General features: G+C 43.6%; 1 protein-coding gene across 1 annotated transcript in view; it reads right to left on the bottom strand.

Annotated features, from left to right (window-relative positions):
* The window catches only part of SLC15A4 (solute carrier family 15 member 4), a 51,580-nt gene extending 37,414 nt beyond the window's left edge, over positions 1 to 14,166 (bottom strand). The window contains exon 1 of the mRNA XM_048822278.2: positions 13,513 to 14,166. Within this exon, the coding sequence (XP_048678235.2) occupies positions 13,513 to 14,106 (594 nt within the window). The 5' untranslated portion in view covers positions 14,107 to 14,166. The remainder of the gene's footprint in view (positions 1 to 13,512) is intronic.

Raw genomic sequence — 14,166 nt, 5'->3', positions numbered from 1 at the left:
TGGCTGCAACACTTAAGTCAGCACCCTGTAGCTGAAAATCAACTCAGAACCACTAATGAATCAGAGTAGCAGTCGTGTTAGTCTGTATTCGCAAAAAGAAAAGGAGTACTTGTGACACCTTAGAGACTAACCAATTTATTTGAGCATAAGCTTTCGTGAGCTACAGCTCACTTCATAGGAGCTGTAGCTCACGAAAGCTTATGCTCAAATAAATTGGTTAGTCTCTAAGGTGCCACAAGTACTCCTTTTCTTTTTACTAATGAATCAGCATCAGATACCAGCTTAGTGGAGTCAGATGTCTTATGACTGAGAAGCAAAACTTATTTGCCTGGCACTCAAAAAGCTGGACGTACATGCCATGATATGCCATGAAAACCCAGCTATGTCTGGGGAAAACCCAGCTTTTTCTGCAGGAAAGAAGTTCTGTTGCTGGTACTGCTCTAGAGCTTCTGTATCCAAAGCAGTGAAAAGTACCTTTCAAAACCTTGTTTACATTATTTGACTAGACTGCTGGAGGAGGAGGTGCAACAGTTAGTCTGACAAAGCTGCTGTGTGGACCATGGAAGATTGGAGGCCCCTTGCAGTTTCTACTTTTTCTTCAAATTTACATACGATAACTCTCTCAAAGAGAAGGTGTCTCCATAAAAGAAAGGGGATGGAAGCAGGCTTGCCCTGAGCTTCACGACAGTAGGCCATCAAGAGGATGCACTGTCATCAAGCTTTACATATATAAACTGGAGAGAGGTTATACAGGCAAACAAGCTTTATAGATGAGACCATGATTTCCACTCATTGATCAAATGCCAAGTCTACGATGAAAAGGAAGACCCATAATCCATCTTTGTTGTTCTCTCTTTGTTGTTTAGACAAGGGCTTGACAAAAGAGAGGGAAACGATGGATGCTACAGTGAAATGTAGGCCATGGGCCAACAGATCAATGTGGGAAAGTAATAGATACACTAGGTCAGAGAGGGCAGGAATACCTTGGAAGGGCCAAGGTACTTTGGTCTGTAAGAGAACAAAGAAAGAATAAGACTGAACTTTGATTGCTGTTGAGGTTCCTGGGTCCTGTTCCCATTAAACACATGCATATTACTCCCCTCTAGGAATCTGTATTTCTTATGGCAATGAACAGACAATATGCAAATAGTATAAACAAAGAAGTATTAAGCACCTGTTTCTGCTATACATAACTACTAGCATTGTTAAGCATTTGAATACATATACTACAGGCTAACAGAGACAGAGCCTCAAGCCAGCCATTTTTCTTTTTCAGGCTTCAGGACAGTTACTACCTGTTCCTGATCACTTTATCAGCATCAGTTTCATTTTCAATATTGCTTCACATCAACTTTCTTTTTAAATCAAAGTGGCATACATGCCAGTGAAGTACTAGTGAATGATACACCATTTTTATTAAACACAACCTTACAACTTGCATAAGAGTAGGTAAGTTTCTGGCAGACGACTTCCCTTTTCCAATCTCAGCTCTCACTCTGCACTGCCACTCCATGCAAAGAGCTAACTCAGTAGCCTTGTCAAAAGAGAAAAGGGGGAAACGAAAGCAGAGTTTGAGAATGGAAAAGAAGTGTGTGCTGAAAAAGCCAGACTCATCAATAAAAATGCATCTCCCTCCATGATGAAGTGGATCTACTAACCACTTCCTTAGACAAAGCAGGTTCACCTGCTAAAACCATATTAAGACTACCTGTTGGATAAATTAGTTATAGCAAAGGGGCAGAAGATAATTTCTTGTCAGCTATAGAAAATTCAGCACAGTTAAAACGCAATCAGTACATTTCCTTTCAAATATAGCACTGGTTCCTTAAGAGATTAGATATACCGTATATGTAGAGTTCTCTACCTTGTAATTCACCCTGCTGGCTATGACTTGAGCTGACTGACAGCAGGAAAAATACTAGTCTAGGCTCTACAGTTTCTAAAAACACTTATGAATTAATAGACAAATATTTTTACTTATTTCAGGCAAATCTACCCCTTCTGCTGCTATCATTCTAGACACTAAATTTTACCTAGAGATCAACTACTTGAGAATTGCACAAGGATTTTTATTAAGGAGTAATATTTGGCACAATACTGTAGGAATCCTCTTTTTTCCCCCCACACATTCCCATTATTTTCATTCACCCAAGCAGAAAAATTCCTTAGCTCGCTCTGCTCAATTTCATCCGTGTTCAGGCATAGCAGCACCAACAGTTTGATTAAATTCTTAAGACCTAGTGACTGCTGCAGCAGGACAGGGCTAGCATGTAAGCGGCACAGACATGGCCATTTCCCTATGCTTCCAAGAACATTTTACAGGGACACAGAAAATAGAAACTGGTATTATTAAAAGGTTGCATACCTATAATTAGCTTTGTGGATGGGTGGGAAACAGAAATGGTATATCTGGACTTTAGTAAGGCTTTTGATAGTGTCTCACAGGACCTTCTCAAAGAAAGAAGGGGAATATAGCCAAGAGATGAAGCTATCATAAGGTGAGTACATAAATGGTTGGAAAACCATTCCCAGAGAGTAGTTATCAGTGGCTCTCAGTCAAGCTGGAAGGGCATACTGAGCGGGGTCCCATGGGGATTGGTCCTGGGTCTGATTCTGTTTAGTACCTTGATAAATGATTTAGATAATGGCAGAGAAAGTACACTTATAAAGTTTGCAAAAGAGACTAAGCTAGGAGGGGTTGCAAGTGCTTTGGATGATAGGAATAAAATTCAAAATGATCTGGACAAACTGGAGAAATGGTCTGAAGTAAACAGGATGAAATTCAATAAGGACAAATGCAAAGTACTCCACTTAGGAAGGAACAATCAGTTGCACACATACAAAATGGGAAATGACTGCCTAGGAAGGAGTACTGCGGAAAGAGATCTGGGGGTCATAGAGGATCACAACCTAAACATGAGTCAATACTGTAACATGATGCTTTCGTTTTTTGCAATCATTCTGGAGTGTATTAACAGAAATGTCTTAAGCAAGACTCAAGTAGTAATTCTTCCACTCTGCGCTGATAAGGCCTCAATTGGAGTATTGCGTCCCATTCTGGGCATCACATTTCAGGAAAAACGTGGACAAATTTGAGAAAGTCCAGAGGAGAACAACAAGATTAAAATGGCTAGAAAACATGACCTATGAGGAAAGATTGAGAAAAACAAACAAACAAACAAACAAACACAGGGGGTTGTTTAGTCTGGAAAAGAGAAGACTGAGCAGGGAACACGATAACTTTCAAGTACATAATTGGTCGTTACAAGGAGAAGGAAAAAATTGTTCTTCTTAACCTTTGAGGACCGGACGAGAAGAAATGGGCCTAAATTGCAGCAAGGGCAGTTTAGGTTGGCCATTAGGAAAAACTTCATAAACAATTGCATAGGGAGGCTGTGGAATCTCATCATGGGAGGTTTTTAAGAATAGGCTAGACAAACACCTGTCAGGAATGGCCTAGCGCAGGGTCACTACCCCCCCGCATTTGCTTTCCATTTAGCAACAGTTTCTAGAGGTTTTCAAACTGTGGGGCACACCCCCATAGTGGAGCATGGAGGAATATTCGGAGGCAGGGGAGCAGCCACACTAGGTGTCTCAGGCCAGCCCTGAGCAGCAGGGCTCAGGGAGGGAACACCCTCTGCACCCCATGACTCACCTCAGCAGGCCACCCAGCCTGTTTGGGTTGGGGGGAGGGCACAACCATAAATTGTAACTCAAAGAGGGGCTCAGTTCAAATATTTTGGTTATGTCCCCACCTCACTCCCACCCCCACCCCAGACAGGCTGGGTGGCCCACTGCAGTGAGTCCGGGGGGGGGGGGGGTGTGTGTGGAAGTGGCGAGCCCCATGGTGTTGCTGCTTGCCTCCCTGAACATTCCTCCACGCCCCCATGGGAAGACGCACCCCACCACTTGAAAACCTCTGTACTAAATAAAATGTGTTGTCCGCCATTACAGGATTTTTCTTGTGTACCCCCTGATGAGAGCTCACAAACCAATAGGGGTACACATACCCCAGTCTGAAAACCACTGGTCTAGTTATTACATGGTCTTGCCTTGAGTGCAGGGGACTGGATTAGATGACCTATTGAGGTCCCTTCCAGCCCTAGACTTCTATGATTCTATTAGAGCAAAATAACCATGTACCAATAAAACTGTCCAATAAAAGTAACTGATCAGCAATAACAGTTTCAGTATATAAATACAAGATGATTTAGTTGTGAGCATTCACAATAACGTGTTGCTACTTCAACGTACCACCTTCTTTCATCTGTGCCAAGTCCAAGGAATTCAAAAGCCACAAGGTGGAATGTGACTACTTAGTCTGCTTGAATATTTCAGTAAAACAAATTAATCTACCATGGCCAGCTATACCTCAAAAAAGCCATAGGGAAACTGTTTATGTCCAAGAGAATAAAGTTAAAATCATCTACACTTTTTACAGAAGGGAAAGCATCCTCCTGAAGGTCGAAACAGCAGACTGGACTTCTACATAGAGTGCTTCCGCCGACGTGCACGGGCTGAAATTGTGGAAAAGCAGCATCACTTGCCCCATAACCTCAGCCATGCGGAACGCAATGCCATCCACAGCCTCAGAAACAACTCTGACATCATAATCAAAAAGGCTGACAAAGGAGGTGCTGTTGTCATCATGAATAGGTCGGAATATGAACAAGAGGCTGCTCGGCAGCTCTCCAACACGAGTTTCTACAAGCCATTACCCTATGATCCCACTGAGAGTTACCAAAAGCAACTACAGCATTTGCTCAAGAAACTTCCTGAAAAAGCACAAGATCAAATCCGCACAGACACACCCCTGGAACCCCGACCTGGGATATTCTATCTACTACCCAAGATCCATAAACCTGGAAATCCTGGGCGCCCCATCATCTCAGGCATTGGCACCCTGACAGCAGGATTGTCTGGCTATGTAGACTCCCTCCTCAGGCCCTACGCTACCAGCACTCCCAGCTACCTTCGAGACACCACTGACTTCCTGAGGAAACTTCAATCCATCGGTGATCTTCCTGATAACACCATCCTGGCTACTATGGATGTAGAAGCCCTCTACACCAACATTCCACACAAAGATGGACTACAGGCCGTCAAGAACACTATCCCCGATAATGTCACGGCTAACCTGGTGGCTGAACTTTGTGACTTTGTCCTTACCCATAACTATTTCACATTTGGGGACAATGTATACCTTCAGATCAGCGGCACTGCTATGGGTACCCGCATGGCCCCACAGTATGCCAACATTTTTATGGCTGATTTAGAACAACGCTTCCTCAGCTCTCGTCCCCTAAAGCCCCTACTCTACTTGCGCTATATTGATGACATCTTCATCATCTGGACCCATGGAAAAGAAGCCCTTGAGGAATTCCACCATGATTTCAACAATTTCCATCCCACCACCAACCTCAGCCTGGTCCAGTCCACACAAGAGATCCACTTCCTGGACACTACAGTGCTAATAAACAATGGCCACATAAACACCACCCTATACCGGAAACCTACTGACCGCTATTCCTACCTGCATGCCTCCAGCTTTCACCCTGACCACACCACACGATCCATCGTCTACAGCCAAGCTCTGCGATACAACCGCATTTGCTCCAACCCCTCAGACAGAGACAAACACCTACAAGATCTCTGTCAAGCTTTCTTACAACTACAATACCCACCTGCAGAAGTAAAGAAACAGATTGATAGAGCCAGAAGAGTTCCCAGAAGTTACCTACTACAGGACAGGCCTAACAAAGAAAATAACAGAACGCCACTAGCGGTCACCTTCAGCCCCCAACTAAAACCCCTCCAACGCATTATTAAGGATCTACAACCTATCCTAAAGGATGACCCAACACTCTCACAAGTCTTGGGAGACAGGCCAGTCCTTGCCTACAGACAGCCCCGCAACCTGAAGCAAATACTCACCAACAACCACATACCACACAAAAGAACCACTAACCCAGGAACTTATCCTTGCAACAAAGCCCGTTGCCAATTGTGCCCACATATCTATTCAGGGGACACCATCACAGGGCCTAATAACATCAGCCACACTATCAGAGGCTCGTTCACCTGCACATCCACCAATGTGATATATGCCATCATGTGCCAGCAATGCCCCTCTGCCATGTACATTGGTCAAACTGGACAGTCTCTACGTAAAAGAATAAATGGACACAAATCAGATGTCAAGAATTATAACATTCATAAACCAGTCGGAGAACACTTCAATCTCTCTGGTCACGCAATCACAGACATGAAGGTCGCTATCTTAAAACAAAAAAACTTCAAATCCAGACTCCAGCGAGAAACTGCTGAATTGGAATTCATTTGCAAATTGGATACTATTAATTTAGGCTTAAATAGAGACTGGGAGTGGCTAAGTCATTATGCAAGGTAGCCTGTTTCCTCTTGTTTTTTCCTACCCCCCCCCCCCCCCAGATGTTCTGGTTTAACTTGGATTTAAACCTGGAGAGTGGTCAGTTTAGATGAGCTATTACCAGCAGGAGAGTGAGTTTGTGTGTGTATGGGGGTGGGGGGGATGTGAGAAAACCTTGATCTATGCAGGAAATAGCCCGACTTGATTATGTAAAGAGTTGTCACTTTGGATGGGCTAGCACCAGCAGGAGAGTGAATTTGTGTGGGGGGGTGGAGGGTGAGAAAACCTGGATTTGTGCTGGAAATGGCCCACCTGTTGATCACTTTAGATAAGCTATTACCAGCAGGACAGTGGGGTGGGAGGAGGTATTGTTTCATGATTTCTGTGTGTATATAAAGTCTGCTGCAGTTTCCACGGTAAACATCTGATGAAGTGAGCTGTGGCTCACGAAAGCTCATGCTCAAATAAATTGGTTAGTCTCTAAGGTGCCACAAGTACTCCTTTTCTTTTATTTTTTTTAATACTCAGAGGTCCTTACCTAAATTTATTTCTAAACAAATTACCCACATGTAAATAAATCACTGGGCAGATTTACATGTGTCAACTCTGACAATTTCGCAAACTCCAAACTTCTTGCCAACATCTAGATATTTTAGCATAAGACTCCCACCCCTCCAAGTTTACAGAGGCTACTGAACAGCTCTTCTGCACAAAGACTTTTCACCACTTCTGCTGTTAGAGACTCCCTTCTTCCAGAACAAACAGGCAAAACAGCCACTGCTTGATGCTTTGCTCTAAATGTGGCTGACACTTGGACAGCTGGTTATCCAATGCTCAGCTTGCCTCTTGGAGGTAAGGTAAATCTTCCTAGTTTCTACAGATTTTGGCTAAAACATCCTTACTAATATAGCTCATACCAGAGAAACTCAATGGCTCAACCCCTTGGCTTCCTATTACAGAGCAATAACTTCAAATATATTGGCTTCCAAGGTAACACTGACTCTGCTGAACAGAAGCAAATAGCTAATGCAAACACTTAGAACACACTATTGCCTCTTCTGCAAGTGAGTTCATGAACAGCCCCTGTTTTCCACAGCATGAGCTGCTGCTGGACAGGTTTTCACCTATTTTGCTGAACCAGAAGGGCGTGCACTGAAAGTCTGAACATAGGATGGGAGCCAGGAACTCCCACTGCCTGATTTCCAGCCCCATTTCTCCCAGAGTTGTGGGTTCTTGGGCAAATCACTTAACCCACCTCCCCAGTTGTAAAATGGGATAGTACCTCTTTCACAATATAGTGAGGCATAATTTATACAGAGCTGTAAAACATCACACAGAGTCAAGTATTAAATGAGGGGTCAGTATAAGCGAGAAGCACTCATTGAAACACTAACAGGAAAGGCCTCCCAGACCATGTTTTCAAACATAAAATATTTTACTTAGATTTGATTATTGTCAGAGATGTACGTTTACATCTTTCATTGTGAAGAATCCCAAAGTGCTTCATCAACTAGATTTCCATCAATCTACACGTAGGAATCCCTTAAATCAATTAAATTAAGCCACTGCTGGGGATGAACATCCTAGCTGTTTAACAGTGCACTGCCATACAATAAAACAGTTCAGGGTAGGGAGCAAATGCCTTAGCTCATTGCAACTATGACAAAATTTTAGGTAGGCGGAGTAGACAGACTGAAAGAGGAGAATCAGTTCTTTAATTTCCACATTAGATGAGGACTGCTGTTTTAAGTCTCATCTGTTAGACATTAACTATAGCAGAACAGCTGCCCTTAAAACTATGCTTGGATATTGGCTCAGCAATAAAATTAGAGGGCAGATGGCCACTTGCTGAATCAGATCTTGCTGCACCAGTGTTTTCTTTAGAGATCCATCATCAAAGTATTGACCAGGCCAGACCCTGGCATCTTGAGATCCAGTGAGATAGGAGACCGAAGTAGCGTGCCTGCAGATCCATATGAAAACGGTTGGAAGAATAGAATCAGCACTTCTCATGCAGACTTTATTGCTTTCTCCAGCGTCTAGTTGTTTTGCTTTGTTAAATAAAGTAATGCCCCAGTTCTCTGTGGTTAGGACAGTCTTGAAGCAATCCCAGGCAAAATTCCTCATCTTGTGCCTTCTACAGGTAGACTGAAATAAACCAGTGAGCTCTCTCTCAAAACATTTATCTTAATGGGTTATGAAACTGCATGCTTCTTAATCAGACACAGTGACACTTTATGTTCACAAATATACAAAACTGCAGATCAGATGGTTACGCACGAACTGAATTCTGCACAAACAGAATTCTTATTTGGTACCAGCTAGCACAAGAATATAATGAAATCTGATCCCAGCATCAGCTGCTAATGACTCCTGGGTCCCTGACATTGTCCTTCTGCTTACTCATTCCTGAGTCATGATAGCCAGCTCCACTTCCTCCTGTAGTCATTTACAAAAACAAGCAGAAAAATGTTTTCAAAATAGTAACACTGTCAGTGTCCACTTACTAGCTGAATAAAGGGCTGTACAGAGGCTATATGGCACAAAGTATTTCCTAGCATTGATAAATAGGTGCTGCAGGTGGCAAAACGCACTTCAGCAAGACAGGTGAGTGGCCACACAGGACACCAAGGACTAAATACTCAAAATTTTCCTCTTTGTCCCCAGCCTACAGAAGGAATGAGTGATGGAGGACAGTTCAGTAGTCAAATTCACCCCTACAAGATTCATGAAGCTGTTCTTACACATCTTTCCATTAGTTACTACTGTGAGAATACACTGATGAGATCTCAGAAAACATATTTATACAATATCAGTTCAGCTCCATAATTTCAAACCTTTACAGTGAAATTTGGACAGTTTGCTGTTAGGCCTTCTCCCGTTTCATGATCACATCCGTATTTAACTTGCCTGTGCAGTTTGTTTGGTTTTGTTTTGTTTTTTTAAACCCACTGTCAATTTTAGGGCATCATAGATTTGAACTCCATGCCTTAAATTTTTCAGTTAAAGACACGTTTACACTAGGAAAACATGTTTAAAAGTTTCCTACTATTGCTAACACTGCTTTAGCTGCATCAGTGTTACCACACTGCAAGACTTTTGCTAGACCACTATCTGCCATCAGATTTAACCACTACATGCCTGTCAGATTTTCTTAGTACAGAGGAACCAGCCCTTTTGATCACCAGTTTAAGCAGATCTTTTCCAAGAAAGTCTGATTGTCCTGGTGATTAAAACAATGGTGACAGATGACAATCCATCTATCGTACATCACTGCCAGCATTGCATATACTGATGAAGCTGAACTAGCTTTAGCAACAGTGAAAAAGCTTTAGAAAAAGTTTCCCAAATGCAGAAAGGGCCTAAATCATCAATCCTTACCCAGCAAAACAGGAAGTAACTGCAATGTATGCACACTCAAATGAGGAACTGGAAAGTGTCATGTGAAATCACATGTTTATAAACACTATTCTGAGAACCATCAGTCTCAGGGTAATATATTGCATCATGTCAAACCATTTACAAAAACAAGTCTTGCAAAGTACTACTAAGTATTTACACACAGAACAAATATTTAATAATGAGCTCTTCACTCTAGCAGAGAAAGGTTAACACATTCCAATGGTTGGAAGTTGGGAATAAGACTGGGAAAAAGGCATAAATTGTTAACTGTGAGAGACATTAACCATTGGAACAATTTACCAAGGGTCATGTTGGATTCTCCATCACACACAATTTTAAAATTAAGATTGGATGTTTTTCTAAAAGATACGATCTATTAATTGTTTTAGGGAAGTTTATGGCCTGTATTATAAAGGACGTTAGACTAGACAATCACAATAGTCTCATCTGACCTTAGAATCCATGAAGCAGCAAAATTTGGTAGTTACATTTACGGCAATTGTGGGTGCTAAACTGACAGGCAAAAACTGTTCTGTACTAAACAGCCACTTGTAAAATATCTGTAAATACCTCTAAATGTGTACTTAACAGAAAAACACTGATAATTATGCTCCTAACTTTGGAGGACACATTTTTGTGTCTTTAAATAATTTTTAAATTGTTTAGTATCATATTTTGTACGAGTCCTATTCTATTTTGAAGGTCTGCCACCCTTTCCACCCCTTAAAAACGAATTTGGATCCTCCAGCTACCAAGCTAATACTGAAATAGAGTAATTTTTAAGGCCCATAATAAAAAATGTTTGCAAACATTTGGAAGTCAACTTATGAGAACTAAAGCATAAAATACATGTCTAAATATTTCATCAGGTTACTATTTTCTCTCCTTAAAAAATTAAACTTGTCTGCAGACCTTGACAGCAAAACCTTTATATTGCACAGTTGCCTCCAAACTTGATTCTAGTATCACATCAAAGACAGATTTTATTCCAAACAGTACATATCCATCTACCCTGCTTTCTGGGAAATTCCTAGGTAGGGAGAATCATCTAAAGAGCTCAAAACTACAGAACAAGTTAAATAGCATGTTGTAATATATGTAACAAATGATAACCTAGAAAAACAGAGATTGGGAAAAATCCACACCTTTACTGGAAAGTTACTCATGATTAAGCAGCAGAAGAGAAAATTTCCCTTGCTTCAGTCTACAGTACTAATAAATCACTGAAATACCTGCAAGACATAGATGTCTTTGATTTAAAAAAAGTCTTTTCCCACTGGTGTTCAAAGGCAGCTACACTTTTAGTGATGATAGTGTAAAAAACACAAAAACAAAAAACCCCACAACTCTCTGTGTCTGCCATTATTCATCTGTTATATTTACCTTCATAAAGCGTTTTGGGGACAGAAATTGAAAAATGCCTTACAAGATAAAGTCATATTGAAGCTACTTAACTTGATGGGCTCACAAGGGAGTTATAGGTTTCAGAGTAACAGCCATGTTAGTCTGTCTTCGCAAAAAGAAAAGGAGTACTTGTGGCACCTTAGAGACTAACCAATTTATTTGAGCATGAGCTTTCGTGAGCTACAGCTCACTTCATCGGATGCATACCGTGGAAACTGCAGAAGACATTATATACACACAGAGACCATGAAACAATACCTCCTGCCACCCCACTGTCCTGCTGGTAATAGCTTATCTAAAGTGATCATCAAGTTGGGCCATTTCCAGCACAAATCCAGGTTCTCTCACCCTCCGCCCCCCCCAACTCACTCTCCTGCTGGTAATAGCTTATCCAAAGTGACCACTCTCCCTACAATGTGCATGATAATCAAGGTGGGCCATTTCCAGCACAAATCCAGGCTCTCTCACCCCCCCCCCCGGGGGTTTTTTGGAGGGGGGTGAGGGAACCTGGATTTGTGCAGGAAATGGCCCACCTTGATTATCATACACATTGTGAAGAGAGTGGTCACTTTGGATGGGCTATTACCAGCAGGAGAGTGAGTTTGGGGGTGGGGGGGGTGGAGGGTGAGAAAACCTGGATTTGTGCTGGAAATGGCCCAACTTGATGATCACTTTAGATAAGCTATTACCAGCAGGACAGTGGGGTGGCAGGAGGTATTGTTTCATGGTCTCTGTGTGTATATAATGTCTTCTGCAGTTTCCACGGTATGCATCCGATGAAGTGAGCTGTAGCTCACGAAAGCTCATGCTCAAATAAATTGGTTAGTCTCTAAGGTGCCACAAGTACTCCTTTTCTTTTTAAGGGAGTTATACTAGCTTTGACACAACCCATACACTGGGAATGTTCAATTGTGGGCTATAAGAATGTTTACACAACACCCTTAATATTTACATAATACCTTTCACCCAGAAAAGTCCAAAAGAGCTTCCAATGCCAATGAACGGCAGAGCCAAGCTACATACAGTAAACTGCACAACATTCCCATGGGGAGAACGGAGGTATTTTTGGCACAGACATTGTGATAAGCCCCTCTTCTTATGAAAAATTCTCTACTATCCACAGAGACTAGAACTCAATTGTCCAGTGAAGGAACACAGGACAAGGAGTTAAGAAATCAGTTCTACTCTCTGCTAAGCCACTAACTAAAACTATTTACTTAGTCAAGACACATTCTCTTTACACCTGAGATTCACAATCCATGAAGTGGGAATAATATTGCTACTCTCTGTAAAATAATTTTACATCTCTAACTGGAGTGCGCAATAGTAGTGCTTTGTATTAATATTACCTCCAGCCTAAGAGGACCATACAAACAGTATGCCACATGCTATACAAAGTTAGATTACGCCATACTGTCTGTCAAATATTTCATGTAAAAAGAAATGGAGTACTTGTGGCACCTTAGAGACTAACCAATTTATTTGAGCATAAGCTTTCGTGAGTTACAGCTCACTTCATCGGATGCATCTCATAAAAGCTTATGCTCAAATAAATTTGTTAGTCTCTAAGGTGCCACAAGTACTCCTTTTCTTTTTGCGAATACAGACTAACACGGCTGCTACTCTGAAATACTTCATGTAGTCATTTTCCTCTGCAGTGATGATCCAATGAATTATCCCTTACCCAATCTGAAGAGAATTACTGTGTTGACACAAAATATATCTGCATGAAAGACACTGCTGTTAATAAATTTACTGTATTTACAGCAGCTCTTTCACCTGCCAGGCTCCAGCTGGGCACAATGTTAAACAAGCAACTGTCGGGGGATTATAGAGAGGGGACCCACACAATCCTGAGGGGACCCACACAATCCATCTGAAACACCCATAAAACTAATACAATTCCCCTATGCCAGATACTTCTGGACCTTGAAGGGGATAATACTGGCCTGGATGAACCCCACAACACTGGGTCCCTTACCACATTTATACAAGAGTAATGCTACTTGGAGATATGGAAAACCTGATCTGGATGGTCAAAAAATCAGCTGCATTGGCAAAGTTAGCCACCACAGCCATAAGCGCCATAAAGACCCTACAGTGGATTAACACAGTCGCTGTAAATTAAAAAGTGAAGTTCTTTGTGTCGTGTTCGGCAGAGGGACAGACTAGATGATCAAATGGTCCCGCTCCTAGCCTTGAAGTGTCTGACTCTGTAGGCGGGTTGCCCATTCCCCCAAACCTGGCTGAACCCAGGCCCAAAGGACCAGTCCCCGTATCCCACACCCGGGCGAGGCGGCGGCCGGGCGGTACCTCACCTGGTCGGCCCCGAAGGGCGTGATGTTGGCTTTGACGGAGCCCACGCTCAAGCCCACCAGGGCCAAGCCGGCGAAGACGGCGGCGGAGCAGCAGCGGGTGGCTCCCCCCCGGGAGCAGGGGGCGAGGGTGGCGTTGGCAGCCGCCGGGGAGGAGCAGTTCTCCCCGCAGGCCAGCGGGATCTCCCCGCAGAGGGCCTGGCGGGTGCCCGGGGCCGCCAGGGCCGGGAAGGCCAGCATGCCCAGCAGGTAGAGCGCCAGGCTCAGCAGGATGGTGCCGAACTTGCCCAGCAGGGCGTCGGCCAGCCAGCCGCCGAAGGGCGAGACCAGGTAGGTGATGCCCATGAAGATCAGCAGGGCCTGGCTGGCCTGGGCGCCCTCCCAGCCGTAGGGGGGCCCGTTGAGGAAAAGCACCAGGTTGGAGGTGATGCCGTAGAAGGCCACCCGCTCCAGCAGCTCGGCCAGCAGCACGGCGGCGCAGGCCAGGCGCCGGCCCTGGAAGGAGCTAGGGCCGCCGGGCGGGCCCCGGCCCCGCCACCTGCCGCCCCCCAGCAGGGGGCTCCGCTCGCCGGGCTCGGCCCCGCGGCTCCCCTCCATGGGGCGGCCTGTGACAGGCGCCAACGCCGAGCGCGCCCGCGGCCAACGCTCCCCCGGCAA

Source organism: Caretta caretta, chromosome 15, assembly GCF_965140235.1.
Source record: "Caretta caretta isolate rCarCar2 chromosome 15, rCarCar1.hap1, whole genome shotgun sequence".
Classification (NCBI taxonomy): domain Eukaryota; kingdom Metazoa; phylum Chordata; order Testudines; family Cheloniidae; genus Caretta; species Caretta caretta.
This window is presented reverse-complemented; position numbering and strand designations above follow the sequence as displayed.